Here is a 16,515-nt window from a genome sequence, read left to right as displayed (position 1 = left end):
CAAAGAAAGTAACAGAACGCCACTAGCCGTCACTTTCAGCCCCCAACTAAAATCTCTCCAGCTCATCATCCAGGATCTACAACCTATCCTGAAGGATGATCCCTCACTCTCACAGACCTTGGGAAACAGGCCAGTCCTCACTTACAGACAGCCCCCCAACCTGAAGCAAATACTCACCAGCAACCACACAACAAAACCACTAACCGAGGAACCTATCTTTGCAACAAAGCCCGTTGCCAACTTTGTCCACTATCTATTCAAGGGAGACCATCATAGGACCTAATCACATCAGCCACACCATCAAGGGCTCGTTCACCTGTACATCTACCAATGTGATATATGCTGTCATGTGCCAGCAATGCCCCTCATTGGCCAAACCGGGCAGTCTCTACGCAAAAGAATAAATGGACACAAATCAGACATCAAGAATTATAACATTAAAAAACCAGGCAGAGAACACAACCTCCCTGGACACTCCATTACAGATCTAAAAGTCGCAATATTACAACAAAAAAAACTTCGAAAACAGATTCCAGTGAGAAACTGCTGAATTGGAATTAATTTGCAAACTGGACACCGTTAAATTAGGCTTGAATAAAGACTGGGAGTGGATGAGTCATTACACAAACTAAAAACTATTTCCCCATGCTAATTTTTCCCCTACTGTTACTCACACCTTCTTGTCAACTGTTTGAAATGGGCCATCCTGATTATCACTACAAAAGTTTTTTTTCTTCTGCTGATAACAGCCCATCTTAACTGATTAGTCTCATTAGAGTTGGAATTGCAACACCCATTTTTTCATGTTCTATATATATATATATATCTTCCTACTGAATTTTCCATTGCATGCATCCGATGAAGTGGGTTTTAGCCCACAAAACGTATGCCCAAATAAATTTGTTCGTCTCTAAGGTTCCACAAGTACTCCTTGTTCTTTTTGCTGGTACAGGCTAACACGGCTAACACTCTGAAACCTGACACCACCTTTTGTTCACTTCAACTACTTAGAGCCCAATTATTCATGTTTTGGGCTGGATCCTAAACTGGTGTAAATCAGCAGAGTTCCACCAGCTGAAAATAGGGTCCTTTATGTGCGTGAAGTGACTCTCACACAGGTACTTTATGATCAGAAAAAAATTACACGAAAAATGGTGCCGCCTTATCCCTCAAATCTATTCCCTGTGTGCATTTAGGGGCCCTTCTGCCTCAACTGTTCTGAGACAGTAGCGATTGTCACGGGTGTAGTATAGCAACCTAGAAAGAATAGGAAAAAAATGTTCCCAATCTACAATTTTTTTACCGCTCTTAGCACTGCAGAGTCAAGACAGCTGTGGGAGATTTTTTATTGATTAGTGCATCCACAGAAATGTTAAGCAAGTTCCAAATGCCAAATCTTTACTAATGTATATACACTAAAGAACTGCAGATGTCAATTTCATCTACTGTATAATACACCTCCATTGGGTCAGGGTTATTGGTAATCATAAGCAGCATGACTTTTAGATCCCAGGTGAAATTTGCAAGATGGGAGCTTGGAAAAAATATCATTGTATGTATGAACTGCGTAAACATTGTTCTCAGGGTCCTCTGGGACCAGGATTTGCACCTGGGACACAGAACTGATAGCAAGGGATTCAAAAGAACATGTGTATTTCTGGGGAGGGTAAAATTACAATGAATAATGGAAAAATGGGATTGGAGTCAAGATAAACCATGTGGAACTTTTCTTTTTCTTTTTCTCGCCCAAAATCTAATATTCTTTTGTATCTTGGAATATAATCTTCCATACTGAGCATATCTGAGATACTGTTCATATCTGAACAGGCAGTGTAAACTGCAAAGGCCGTGCGGCTGTAAGAAGCTACAGAAGTCAAGTTGGAAACTCCCTATCTCTATAGGGGTTACCCTCTGACATGAAAAGATTAAGTACCATGAATTTTCCTGTACAAAAGTCAACCTTAAAACTATATTGTCTGTGGCAGTGTTTACGATTGTAATTATCCCTTTAGTTTGGTTCTCCTGCTTGTGCTTTGCAGTGAGCCAGGCCTGCATGATCACTCTTGGTAAGCAAGATTGCTCTTTTTCTCCTCTGAGCCCAGCAGCACAGTCCTTCAAAGCAGCCCACTGTGCTTGGATGAAATAACTTCTTTCTCTTGTCACTTGAGTTCACAGCTGAGCAGGAATGCATCAAAGTCAGATCAAGGAACCAGAAATGAGGAAACCACAAAACCATGGATAGCAGAAGTTGGTTCTTTTAAGATGCCTTTTTTCCCTCACTCGCTCTCCTCCAGGTTCCCATGTGTAACAGCACATGAAGAAAAGATTGTACAAATGTAAGCCCTGGAATTATATATACAAAGACATGCTATCGATTCCAGTAAATGCAGTAACTTGCTCATAGTTATTTTAAATTTTATTTTTAAATTTGTTGCCAAAAATTACAGATATTAGGTCAGATCTTTGTGTTTATTGTAAAGAAACTGCAGACAGTCACAAATTAATGCAACATCAACATTCTTTGCTCCTTTCTTTTGGTCAGCCAAGGAGCATCCTCGCTGTCTCCTCTAGGCTGGTCACACACACATTATTCAGAGCCCCTTAGAGTTGTTGCTTCTTGTCTTCAATGAGATGGTCTTTAGGACAGCACCCAACACAAATGAGGCCCAATCCTGATTCTGGCCTATAGGTGCTACTGTCATACAAATGGTAAATAATAAAAATATTATAACAGAACAGTGAGTCATAATAAGAATGGATGCCCAGGTGCTCTGCAGGTAGACTGGGTGGTATATGCAAAAATGTGTAGATTTGTGCAATGTCACTGTTGTTTTGAATGTGGCTTTATGGTTCAGTGTTTGGCAAATCTGTTTAATGAAAACTCAGTGGTTTTGGGGGATCCATCATTTGAGCACAAAATATGCCTTACTATTCCGCTCTTGGATACATCTATTCAGGCATACTCACAGCCTGAATCCAGAATTTGGTCCACATTGCTCGTAACACATTCCACTTGCTTAATCTTTTCATGAAACCATACACAATGGATAATAAAACATCTGTCAATACACAAATGTTTCACTTTACAGAATGACCTGCAGCACCATGTGGGGTTTTGAATGTGGGAAACAGTCTGCTTGCTGCTTGAGGGGCAAGGGCTGGTTATTATTAGATGTCCTATATTGTTACAGAACATACAGTGGGCCTGCACATGCATGCACACACAAATGACTGAATAATTATGGTAAACAACTACCTAACAGATATCCCAGTACAAAAGAAAAATATAAACCTTTTTTATAAAGCAAAATCAATTCTCTGTGTTTGTGCCTTCTTCACAGCCCTTCTTATGCCACTTCTTTCTCTGCAGAAAGCATGCATTAATATAAAAACTATTAGCAACAAACCTTAGAAGTATAATGAATAACAACAGTTGCCTTTGATTTACAGAGAACAAAATCAAACCTGAACTAGTCTTAATGCTCTTTAGCTCTTTGGAGTCTTTCTCCTGAGCCAGACTGCCTTCTCTAATTCCGGCCAAGCCAACAACTTGCTGAGTTCAGACCGAAATGCTCCCCTCCCACGAGACAGGCACACAAAGTGGATTTTTCCACTGTCCAAAAGGGTGGGGTTCTACCTACCACAAGAAGAGAAGGATTTGGCCCATAGCTGCCTGGGGGCAAACCTTGTTGTTTACTCTGGAAGACAAAGGTGATGTGTAGTTGATGTACCTATCACTGGAAGATGCTACCTCAGCAAGGGAGAGCTCTTTAATGCAATAATTCTCTGGTTGTCTGGACAATCTGGTGAGCGCAGAAATAACCACTGGGACATCTGTCTGAGCAACTGAGTTTTGAGAAAGTGGCAAGTATTTTTGGTAGGATACAGAAACGAAACGTATGGATATTTAACAATAAACCAAAGCCTGGTTTGTCTGGGACAAAAAAAAATCCATTATCTCAAACCAGGGAACGTTCACATACCCTCTGAGAACAACTGGATGTAATTTATGAAATATGCTTGTCATATGTGGGCAAATCTGGCCTTTGAAAGTCTTTTTGCAGCAGCCAAGACTTCTCCGTGCCTGGGCTGAGCAGCAGGCTCAACAAGGCTCTACAGGCCAGATTTTCCTGGTCCTTATGCAAACGTATTTGGGGAAGACGTAAGGATTCTTCCCTGGTTCCATGTCCCGCACGGGGGCAAGATAGTGGAGCTCGAGAGTTCTTCTGCTGGGGCAGAAGTCACCACACAGAGGGAGAAGAAGAGAAGAAGCAGGGCCTCCCCACTGTCCAGGAGAGTTGGCCCAACACCTGATGAGAACATGCGGCACCCTCCCTGGGAGAAGATGCAGTATAGACACAGACACTGAGTTCTGAGGTGTTCCAGGGGCACTGTGCCTCTTTAAGACAAAATACCTCTCAGAGCTCACTGAGGGCGTGTGTGCTCCATGCTAGCTGTAACACAGACCCAAGCTTTAAAAGCACAGTTTGGTCTCAGATATTGAACAGCTCACAGAAAACTCTGATCATGTTGGAAGGACCCTAGACGATATGAAACCTCCTGCTTCATGGATCGTAGCTGGGAATTCATTTAAGCCAATAGACTTAAGTACATCTACTTAATTTATCAAGGGATCAATCCTGATCCAGCAGGAGTCAATGGGAAAATGCCTGCTGATTTCAGTGCTGCAGTGTCAGGATGAAATGAGAGAGAGCACCTTCAAAAACAAGTGTATTACATTTTTCATCTGCCCCTCCTGCTCAGGAAGTTCTAGTATTTTAAACTGTCAATGTTGAGTTTGTTCAATTGTTTTAAAAATATATATTTTTAAATGAAGCAAAAAATGGATATCTGGTTAGTTATACTGGCCAAATACTCTCTGTACTAATATGCAGTGCAAGCCTAAATGCTGGAACAATTTGTATAGTGGGGGTGCTGAGAGCTATTGAACGAAACTGTAAACCCTGCATATAATGGAATCCATTTCAAGCCAGGGGGTGCAGCAGCACCCCTACTTCCAGCACCTATGCCCCACCCATTGATTTCTCCAAATCAGGAATTAAAACAAGGGGAGAAAAAATTGCTGTCCTGACTGAGATTGATAGCCTAATTTGTCATGCTCGTTATCTCATCCAGGAATCAGAAACTGGCACATCAAAGCCTGTTTAAAAAAAAAGTTAAATATTCACTGCAGAACTGCCCATTGGAAAGGATCGTCCACCCAACCATGGGATTATCCACTTATTTAAAAATTGAAGAGCTAGAAAGTGCCTGTAAAATTATGAAAGTGCCTCTAGAAAGTGCCTCTAGAAAGTGCCTCTAAAATTATGAAAACTGCTAAAAGTGCCTGTAAAATTATGAAACAATTGAATTTGTGCGTGAACAAAGAAAAGAGCTTCCTGGGATTTTTCTATTAGAAGCAGAACTTTGATGACGCTCGAACTTTTACCTAATTTGAACGCACTCAGCCTTAATCTTTAAAAAAATGATTTGATGCCGTCTGTTTTCCCCTGATTAGAGAGAAATCCAATTTTTTCTTTGTTTAGCCTATACCGGAACATATTAATAGGTGTCAAAGATTGTTTTTTGTTTTCTAGCCCAGCATGAAACATACTACTCTTTTCTTTACCAAGTTTCATAAGTTTTCCCACCTTTTAAACAGCTTTGTAGCATACTATGAAGCTCGAGGAAAAGACATCTGTCTGATTGTCTTATATTTTAAGATAATCAAATATAAGGTTTTACGTATCACATATTGCAGTAGCAGCAGAGACATGCCATTATTGGACAAAGCCAAATATGGTAAGGTATATTTAACAGCTCATAAAACTGCCGGAAAGTGAAAGTCTAAGGGCTAACTCTTGTCCCTGTCTGCGCAGGCTTAAGCAGATCCTGAACAAGCCACTGTCCCCTCAGTGGGGGATATGTACTGCTTGCAAAGCAACCCCAGCAGTGGAGTCCGTGACTTCATACCCTTAAGAACTGGAGAGTGATTTTTTAAAAAGGCAGCTTTGTAAAGAAAGAGCACCTCCCCAAAGCTGCAGTAGCATGTTATCACAGGTAACAAGCCTCATGGATAGGGGGAAAGCAGTAGATATGATATATCTCAACTTTACTAAGGCTTTTTATACTGTCTCATGTGACCTTCTTATAATCAAACTGGAGAAATATAGCCTAGATCAGGGGTGGGCAAACTTTTTGGCCTGAGGGCCACATCTGGTTGCCAAACTGTATAGAGGGCTGGGTAGGGAAGGCTGTGCCTCCCCAAACAGCCTGCCCTCATCCCCCCCGCAGAACTCCTGACCCATCCAACCCCCCCTGCTTCTTGTCCCCTGACTGCCCCCTCCCAGGACTCCCCCACCCCTAACCGCTCCCCTGGGGCTCCACCCCGTATCCAACGCCCCCTGCTCCCTGTCCCCTGACTACTCCAACCCCTGTCCACACCCCCGCCCCCTGACAGCCTCCCTGGGACTCCCATGCCAATCCAACCCCCACTGTTCCCAGTCCCCTGACCGCCTCCCCAAAAACCTCCACCCCATCCAACCGCTCCCTGTCCCCTGACTGCCCACCGGGACTCCCTGCCCCTTATCCAACCTCCCCCTGCGCCCTGCCCCCTTACCATGCCACTCAGAGCGGCAGGACTGGAAGTGCTGGAGTGTTGCCCGCGCAGCGAGCTGAGGCTGTGGGTGAGGGGAGACAATGGGGGAGGGGCCAGGGGCTAGCCTCCCCGGCTGGGAGCTCAAGGACTGGGCAGGATGGTCCCGATGTGTTTGCCGGAGTTGGCCCACCTCTGGCCTAGATGAACCGACTATAAAGTGGGTGTACAACTGGCTGGAAAACCGTACTCACAGAACAGTTCTCAATGGTTCACAATCAAGCTGGAAGGGCATATCAAGTGGAGTCCCTCAGGGTTCTCTCCTGTGTCCAGTTCTATTAAATATTATCATAAATGATTTAGATAATGGCATGAAAGTACACTTATAAAGGTTATAGACAATACAAAGCTGGGAGGGGCGGCAAGAACTTTGGCAGACAGCATTAAAACTCGAAATGATCTTGACAAACTGGAGAAATGGTTTGAATTAAAAAGGATGAAATTAAATAAGAACAAATACAAAGGAAGGAATCATCAATTGTACAAATACAAAATGGGAAATGACTGACTAGAAAGGAGAACTGCAGAAAAGGATCTGGGATAGTGGATCACAAACTAAATATGAGTATTTTTTGGAGTAGACACTGAGCATGCAGACAGTTGGTTTTCTGAATGAAATCACTTCAAGGGTTTTAATTTTCAAATCTAAAATATTTAAAGTCTGTATGCTGAGAGGTTCTGGGCACCTTCCACTCATTCCATTTTCAGTGGAAGTGGAGACTATTAAGCACATCAGGATTAGGCCTTAAAGTGCTGGTTCATTTTGCTCACGGGTATGTAATAGCATGCACAATGTAAGGTGTTTTTGTGTCTGTGTGCGCGCTAAAATATGAACATGTTAAAAGAAAAAAATCTGCAAAGATGGGATTTGAACACTGGGCTGGTCAGCGAGATAGCTGGGTTGTTTTCATACCTTTAACACTTGTGTGACCTGGGCCAAGTCATTTCATCTTTTTGTGCCTCAGTTTTTCCATAAAATGGATATAGTGCTATTTACAAAAACTGGTCAAAATATTTGACAGAACATTTTTTCCACTGAAAAATGGAGTTTCATCAAAAGTGACATTTTCCATGGGAAATATCATTTTCAACTTTTCAAAGATTGATCGGGAAAGTAAAAAAAAGTTTAATTTCAAATTGAAATTTTAATTTTGTTTTAATTTAATTTTAAATTTAAAGTTCTCCCTCATCTCCTTTTTTCTTTGTGACACAGAATACAATGAAACAGATGATGTAAAGGGTTTTTTTCTTTTCCCTTTCCATTAACTCTTTAAAGTTTCTTCACTTTAGAAAAGTTACATACGGGCAGAGTTTCTGGTTTTTCTTTTGGGATTCTGTAACTTTTCAAAGCTTCCCAAAGTAGGAGAAGATACATTGGGGAAAAGGGAAAAAGTGGGAGTGAGGGGGGCTTGGGAAACCCTGGTTGTTTTTCATTTTATTGGACTCAGTGGCAAAAAGAGGGCCAGGGGAGAAAAATGAAAATGTGATGTTTTCCAAAAAAGTAATTTGCAAAAACTTTTTAAATGAAAAATTGTTCTATTTTGAACCCTGAGAAACACAAACTTAGACATTTTTAATTTTTTTCCAAAATTGTTTTTGTGTGTGTTGACCACGTCTAATATTTACCCACCTGTGTGAAAAACGTGTTAAGATCTATAGATGAAAAGCACTCTCTAGACCTGATGCTGCTCTATCAATGTCTATGGAAGCTGAGCCATTATTGCATACCACTTGAATCTGTGCTCAGTTTGAGCTAAACATTCAGATTAGTGTTTCTTGTTAAGGTTTTGAGGCAGAGTATTTTTTAATAAATGAAAAAAGCCCTTTGAGCAAAAGGAACCAGATGGAAATCAGAGGTTAAGAACATGTGTATTTTCTCTAGTGTTACTTGAATGCCAACCCAGATTTCTGTTTATATGTTATCTAAGCTTTTTCCCAGATACCTAATTTGCCATTTGATGTGCAAATTCTTAACAAATTATTAGTTCTCTACATTTTGTACGGAACTATCATCAATCTTTTCTAGCTCAGTTATAGAAAAATCCCATAAATATAAAACTGCAGTGTTTTGAAACTTGAGATTTGCAAATAACTTTTAAACTCATTCATTTTTTTAAAAATTGAAGTGAGTGATATTTTAAACAGACACAGTCACATCTAAGGCCCCAGTTCAGCAAGATACTTAAGTATGTGCCCAGTTTTAAGCATGTTAGTCCTATTGGCTCCATTTGAACTACTTGTGCTTAAAGTTAAGGACATACTTAAATACCTTGCTGAATCGGGGCCTTAGTTAGGAGCGTGAATTAAATCCCAATAACTAACATTTCTCTGAAGCCCTAATCCTAGGAGATTAGGCAAAATAAGATTTTAATTTACAAGATAAATAGACCAAATAACTTTTGCTGACCATTGCCTTGTTTTCACATTTTCTGTATTGCTTTTATTAATATGTCAAAAATACGTTTATAGTATCAATAGGTGTTACATTTCATCCAGACCTCCCTTTATTTTTAATTGTTTTCCTTCATTAGCCACATATCTTCAGAAAGAAGAAAGAAAAGAAATGTTTTGTTTTAAAGAACATACTCTGTATTCTGTCACGTACTCCATCTCCCAGGGAAGGTATCTGGAAACTTACTCTGCTGTTTTTATTTATCCTGTCAGTGTAGTATATTGATGAGAGGACTAAAGTCCAGTGGTGTTAAAACAAGACATGAAATATTGATTAATTCTTTTTAAGATTCCTTTTTACTCCTGAGCATAGCAGATTTCAGATGCTACTGTCAATATAGGACTGTCCAATAAGCCTCTGTTATCGGAAAGGTCCTGATCTTCATAGTGCTCTGATAAATGGTTCTTATGATCTTAAATGGTTAGCCCAAGGTTAGTGTGCTTCTGCTGCTAGAGCAGGAAGCTTGTTAGAAGCGGTGCAGTACTCCAAATTAACTGCTTTTGAATACCCACTTCAGTTCCCCATGATTTGATTGGGAATTGTGGAAAGCTTGCATATTTCTCTATAGTAGGCAATAGGAAAAACTTCTGCCTAGAATAACTGGAGAAACTGGGGGGGGGGGGGAGAAGGAGAAGACAGATAAAGAGATTTAGAGAGAGTGGAAAAAGTGAGCCAACATCCAAAGTGGGTAATAAAGAGCACTAAGAAAATGCACAAACTAGTAGAAGCAATTTACCTGTGGCAGTTGCAGCATGTAGCAGCATTTCAAAGTGTAAAAGGAAATAGGAGTGTAGAAAACCAAAAGGAATAATATGCTTTGAAAAGGCATATAAGTGGCTCATAGCTTACATTTCATTGTTAATAAACTGGCTGAAAGGTCATATTTTAAATTATATGTCTGTATGCCTATTTAACGTCACAGCACTGATAGCACCATTCCTCTGAGAGAAGAGCAAGTAAAATTAAGCAGTTTCTGACTATAAGTACATCAGTTACCAAAGTACAACACTATTCAGAGCCAGTCTGGTGAAAGATTGATAGCTTTCACTTGTCACCCTCCCTTATTTGCACATGGATACTTTCTTCAGCACTAACTTATAATATTATGACACTGATTCTGGTTTCCCTGGTGATCTCTTTGGTGCACAAAGGCAGCTGAATCAGATATCTGGCATTTCTCCTGGTAAAAGAGAATTTTCTATGTGGTGTAAAGCTGGATGGCTCTACACTGCCCCCAACATGTAGATATTTTGGGGAGTTCCAGGAGAAGAGGCAGTGTAGCCAAAGCACCTCTTGCCACAGCAAGTCCCTTTGGGAGGGCCTTTGCACCCAAACTTAATTTAGAGCAATCCTTAGGCTGCTTTAGCTTGTGATGGAGAACAGACAGGTCGCTGGCTGTGCCCGGAATCTGGGGGCTACAAAGGTGGCATACAGCCATCTTGCCCCCTCTCCTTCTCCTCACCCCACATCTTCCTGAACTGAGCTCAGTCTTAGGGCTACATTTAGCTAGCTTTGTGACTTGATGTAAACATTTACCACATGGATTTTTATTATTAATATTTAGTTAATCTCACTAGAATGGAAAGGCACATACTTTCTCTAAGAAAAGCTGGACATTAACCAGTTTGTAGGCAGGATAGGATTCACAAAGGTATTTAAATGGGAGTTAGGCACCTAAGTATGTTTGTGAATCCCACCTTTAGTGCCTAGCATATTCCTTTTTATTAGAGATATTAAAGCAACATCTCTTGCTTGCTCTATTCACGTGGGAAGTTCTGTTGACTCCCAGTAGTGCTGCTTGTGTGAATAATGTGAACAGGATTTGACCTTTATTAAAGAATATATGTTTTCTCAAATAGGAGCCATTTGGAAACTGTGGGCCAGATCCTTATTTATGTGATTAGTTCTCATTCATGCAAGTTGTCCTATTGCTTTCAATGGAACTAGTTGCATGAGTAAAGGTTCCCAAACCAGACCATATTCCCTTACACCTCCCTCCCTGATACAAGTATGTCATCTCAGTGAATGACACAGAGTTTTATTTTTCAAAGCAGCCTTCAATTCTACCAGGTGATTGTCAACACAACCTTAAAAGTTGCATTTTGTGTGTAAACTTACAATATTCATGTAACATACATGACATTATAGTAATAATTCTTGGGTACATGAAGATGTGTGTATATATAGGTGGGTACACACATCCCTTTTAATTTGACTTCTGGCAGTGATTATCTTTCATCTATTATGCTACATTAATTTGGCTTTCAAATGTACAAATAAATGATTCCCCACCTTACGGGACATGAGTTATTTGACTTCAGATATTTATTTAGCATATGGTTTTTCTTCTGTGGGCTGTAGCCTGAGGCCCCAACCTGGAAAGAATGAGAGAACACCTATAACAATTCAAAATAATTGTATATTTTTGACAGATTGTCAAGTTGCTTAATGCCTTTTGGCCCAGGTAACAGTGATATTTCTTTGATAAAGTGTTAGTAATTTCTCATTGCAATTTGTTGTGTTTGATGCTGTATTTTTACAGAGTCCAGTCAGGTTCATATCTCAGCACTGGGTGGTTTACCTTAATTCTGGCTATGGACGCCTGCTATGGAATTCATGTCTATGGGATGATAAATGACACCTACTGCAAGTAAGATCACAGGAAATTATTTTCATGCATCTACAATTCTGATACCTTGTCCAAAAATTCACAGTTCATTTTAATATAATAAATCTGAGGAATCCTTTTCCCAATGTTTTGCATTGATGTGATGCTATGTTGTCAGTGTATTTAGTTCTGATATGGTATTTGCTGATAAAATAAAAAACATTTATAAAACTTGAATGTCAAATGTTATAAGGAACTTTTTTAATCAAAGACTTTCAGCAGTCTTGGAGTTTGCTGGGAAACGGAGAATATTTTTGCTCTTTTGACAAAGTGTGCTTGTTTTCACCGCTCAAAAATGTCTATACAAGAAATATTAATCTATTAGCTCACAGAATACCAAATGCTCTTGGAAATGCGGAACTGATTATCTCAGGATGGTTACCCGAAACTATATTTCATCACTAAATGAGCAACCTGTCTGAACTTTATTTCTAGATATATATTTGGTCGGCTTTGAGTAGCTGGGGGGTTTCTCATTGGAAAACAAAACAAGGAGCTTTATCAGCATAGTGTGACATAAATTCCTACCAACAACTGTTGGTGATCTAGCATTGTCATACATCATATCCTATTATCATAAGTGCAACCACCATCTTAAAAATCCAAATCAGATATTTTTACTCTATAGCATAAAGATAATGGAATGTATAGTAGACACGTTGCTTATTCACAAAAGCAGGAAATTTAGTCAAGTGATGTAAAATAATAAAGCAAGCCACATTTTATGTTAGCAGGGCTAGTTCAAGCAAATCTGGAGCCTCTGTAACCATTTGATTGGGCGCCTCAGCTCCCAGGGTAAAGTGTACAACTTCTACCTTTGCCCACACCCTTGCCATTCTCTCTCCTCCATACTGGACAGCTCAATGCTCATTGCCACCAGGACATGGAGAAAGGAGTTAATGCTCTAAACTTGGCTCTTTAAAGTTAGGCACCTACATAAGAGGATGATTTTCAGAACTCAGCTCCTGGTAAATGACCTAAACAACCTTATGGAAGGTTGGACTCTTAGCCAGCAAGCCCCCTCTGGAGTGGGCATAGCATAGCAGCTCTTTCCTGTCTAGCATCCCCTGCCAAAGGTTGATCTGGTCCTACGGTGGTTCACCGCTTCTTGCAACTCAGCCCTCTGGCCAGATCACTCTAAAGTCTGTCCCCTTCCGGAGTAACAGAAGGTACAACTAGAAGTCCAGATACAGCCCAACACAAATACTTCTGCCCCCTCTTGGGCTATTACTCAGTCCATCCTTGAAACTGTCTTGCCCTCAGAGCAACCTTGGACTTAGTCATCCTTACATTGGGCTTGTACACCCCTTACTCAGGGCTGGCATCGGAATGCAGGCTCACCCTCTGCTCTGGGTTCTAGCCCTAGGACCCTGTATTAAGCAACTAGGTCTGCTCCTTTAGACATACTGCCGTTTTCCTGGGCCACTTCTTACCTCTGAGCCCCTTGTGCTGCTTCCATGTAGCCTGTGCTTAAAGCAGTCTCTCAGGCCTCTGGCTTCTCCCTAAGTCCTTCCAGCTTCTTTTTTCTTCTACTGGAACACTGACCCCTCAGGACTCCCTCTCTGTACCTTTCCCCCTTTCCAGGGCTCATCACAGCAATTGATGCTGTCTCCAAGCCCTTCTTCTGTCTCCCTGCCTCAGGCCCTTCCCAGAGAGAGGAAATTCCTTATCTCCTCTCTCTTGGGTTTCTCTGTCCTGAGTCCCTCAACAAGACCTCACTTCCTCCTTTTATGAAGAAGACCCAGCTCCTTCCCAGCTGGAGCTAATAACAAATCAAGTCTGACACACCATGCAGATGCAGCAAAGTGGGCTAATTGGCTGTCAGATTCCTGTTAACCTTTGATTCAGCTGTGTAGTAGACGCCCCATCACAGGGTCGTCCAGACTGAAAGGAGATGTGTTGTTATTTGGAAAACATTACAAAGGCCATGAGAAAAGGAGAGACATTGCTCAAGTTTTTCATAGATTCCAAGGCCAGAAGGCACCATTGTGATCATCTAGTTGGACTTACTGTATAGCACAGGCCATAGACTTCCTCAAAATAATTCCCAAGAGCAGATCGTTTAGAAAAACTTACAGTCTTGATTTTAAAATGGTCAGTGATGGGGATCCACCATAACTCTTCGTAAATTGTTCCAATGGTTCATTACTCTCACATTTCCACCTTAGTTCCAGTCTGAATTTGTCTAGCTTCAACTTCCAGCCATTGGATCATGTTATACCTTTCTTTGTTAGATTAGAAAGCCCATTATTAAATATTTGTTCCCCATGTAGATACTTGTAGACAGTAATCAAGTCACCCTATTAACCTTCTCTTTGTTAAGCTAAATAGATTGAGCTCTTTGAGTCTAGCAATATAAGCCATGTTTTCTAATCCTTTAATCATTCTTGTGGCTCTTCTCTGAACCCTCTTCAATTTATCAACATCCTTCTTCAATTGTGGACACCAGAACTGGACAAAGTATTCCAGTGTGGTCACACCTGTGTCAAATACAGAGGTCAAATAACCTCTGTACTCCTATTGAAGACTCCCCTGTTTATGCATCTGAGGATCACATTAGGTCTTTTGGCCACAGCATCACATTGGGAGCTCATGTTCAGCTAAATATTCACCAGGACCCCCAAATCTTTTTCAGAGTATTGATTCCTAGGATAGAGTCCCCCATTCTGTAAGCATGGCCTACATTCTTTGTTCCTAGTTGTATACATTTACATTTAGCCATACAAAATGCATATTATTTGTTTGCACCCAGTTTACCAAGAGATCCAGATCGCCCTGTATCTGTGACCTGCCCTCCTCATTATTTACCACTCCACCAATTTTTGTATCATCTGAAAACTTTATCAGTGATGATTTTGTTTTCTTCTAGGTCATTGATTCATTGATAAAAATGTTTGAGCGTTGGGCCAAGAACGGATCACTGCAGCACCCTATTGAACAAAGACCCACTCAGTAACAATTCCCCATTTACTGTTACATTTTGAGACCCATATGTTAGCCAGTTTTTAGTCCATTTAATGTGTGCCATGTTAATTTTATATCATTCTAGTTTTTAATCAGAATGTTGTGCGGTACCATGTCAAATGCCAACATACTGACGTATATTATATCAATACTAATACCTTTAATAGGCAGCAGGTTTAAAACAAACAAAAGGAAGTATTTCTTCATACAACGCCAGTCAACCTGTGGAACTCTTTGCGAGAGGATGTTGTGTAGGCCAAGACAATAACAGTGTTCAAAAAAGAGGTAGATAAATCCACGGAGGATAGGTCCATCAATGGCTATTAGCCAGGGTGGGCAGGGATGGTGTCCCTAGCCTCTGTTAGCCAGAAGCTCGGAATGGACGATGGGATGGATCACTTGATGATTGCCTATTCTGTTCATTCCCTCTGAGGCACCTGGCATTGGCCACTCTTGGAGGACAGGATAGTGAGCTAGATGGACCTTTGGTCTAACCCAGTATGGCCGTTTTTATGTTCTTCTTATGTTCTTTATCAACCAAACTTGTAATCTCATTAAAGAAAGATATCAAGTTAGTTCGACAGGATTAGTTTTCCTTAAACCCTGTTGATTGGCATTAATTACATTACAATCCTTTAATTCTTTATTAATTGATTCCCATATCAGCCACTCTATTATCTTGTCTGGGATCAATGTCAGGGTGACTGGATCAATGTCAGGCCTATAATTGCCAGGGTCATCCTGTTTGCCCTTTAAAAAAATTGGCCCAACATTAGTTTTCTTCCAGTCTTGTGGAATTTCCCTAGTGCTCCAAGACTTATTGAAAATCAGCATTTATGGTCCAGTGAACTCCTCAGGAAGCTCTTTTAAAACTCTTGGATGCAAGTTATCTGAACCTGCTGATTTAAAAATATCTGACTTTAGTAGCTTCTGTTTAATATCCTCCAAAGGTACTAGTGGAATGTAAAAAGTGTTATTATCACCATATGGTGAGACTGTATCATCTGTTTTTCCCCAAATATAGAACAGAAATATTTACTGAACACATCTGCCTTTTCTACATTATTATTGGTAATTGTACCATTTCCATCTAGTAATGGACCAATACTATTGTCAGGATTCTTTTTGTTCCTAATTGTATGTAAAAATGTATTTTAAAATCTTCTTATTGTCTTTAACTCTGCTGGCCATAGAGTTCTCCTTGTATCCCTTTACTTCCCTTATCAATTTTCTAGACATCCTAACTTCTGATTTATATTCATTACTATCAACTTCCCCTTTCTTCTATTTGTTGTATATTATGTTTTTATTATTTCTTACAGCTGCCTTCACTTCCCGTCTAAATAAAGTTGTCCCCATAGAGCTCAGGCAGTGTTCCTCGCTACACAGCCCTGACATAGAATCAGTAAACAACACAATAACATTTCACCGTGTCCATGATAGGTGCAGTTGTGGCTGCATTGCCTGATTAGAAGATATTTTGTTTGTTTTAGCTTAATCACTTGCTAGGAACAATAGAGCAAGAAAGATCCCCCTCCTCTTTTGCTTGCTAATATCACTGCCCTGTGCCCTAGTCAGCCAACCAAGGGCCTGTTGCGGGGACTAGGACTACCCAATGAGAGCCTTCCATTTAGAGATACTGACACATTGGCTAACTTTTGCAGTAGGACAACCCAGGGGGAGTGCTCTCTAGGCCCTGACCATAATCCTATGCTAATTAGTAAGGCCAGTGAAGCTTAAGGACCTGTATTTATTTATTTGATCTATTAAAATGCA

The 16,515-nt window shown here is 40.5% G+C and overlaps 1 protein-coding gene across 4 annotated transcripts in view; it reads left to right on the top strand.

The window, feature by feature from the left end:
- The window catches only part of ST6GALNAC3 (ST6 N-acetylgalactosaminide alpha-2,6-sialyltransferase 3), a 319,905-nt gene that overhangs the window by 293,961 nt on the left and 9,429 nt on the right, over positions 1-16,515 (top strand). For all 4 annotated transcript variants that reach the window (XM_048860870.2, XM_048860871.2, XM_075131727.1 and 1 more), the window contains one exon: positions 11,650-11,757. In XM_048860870.2, coding sequence (XP_048716827.1) covers positions 11,650-11,757 — 108 coding nt within the window. The remainder of the gene's footprint in view (positions 1-11,649; positions 11,758-16,515) is intronic.

Source organism: Caretta caretta, chromosome 8 (assembly GCF_965140235.1).
Source record: "Caretta caretta isolate rCarCar2 chromosome 8, rCarCar1.hap1, whole genome shotgun sequence".
NCBI lineage: Eukaryota > Metazoa > Chordata > Testudines > Cheloniidae > Caretta > Caretta caretta.
Note: the sequence above shows the minus strand (reverse complement) of the source record. Positions and strands in the feature narration are given on the sequence as shown.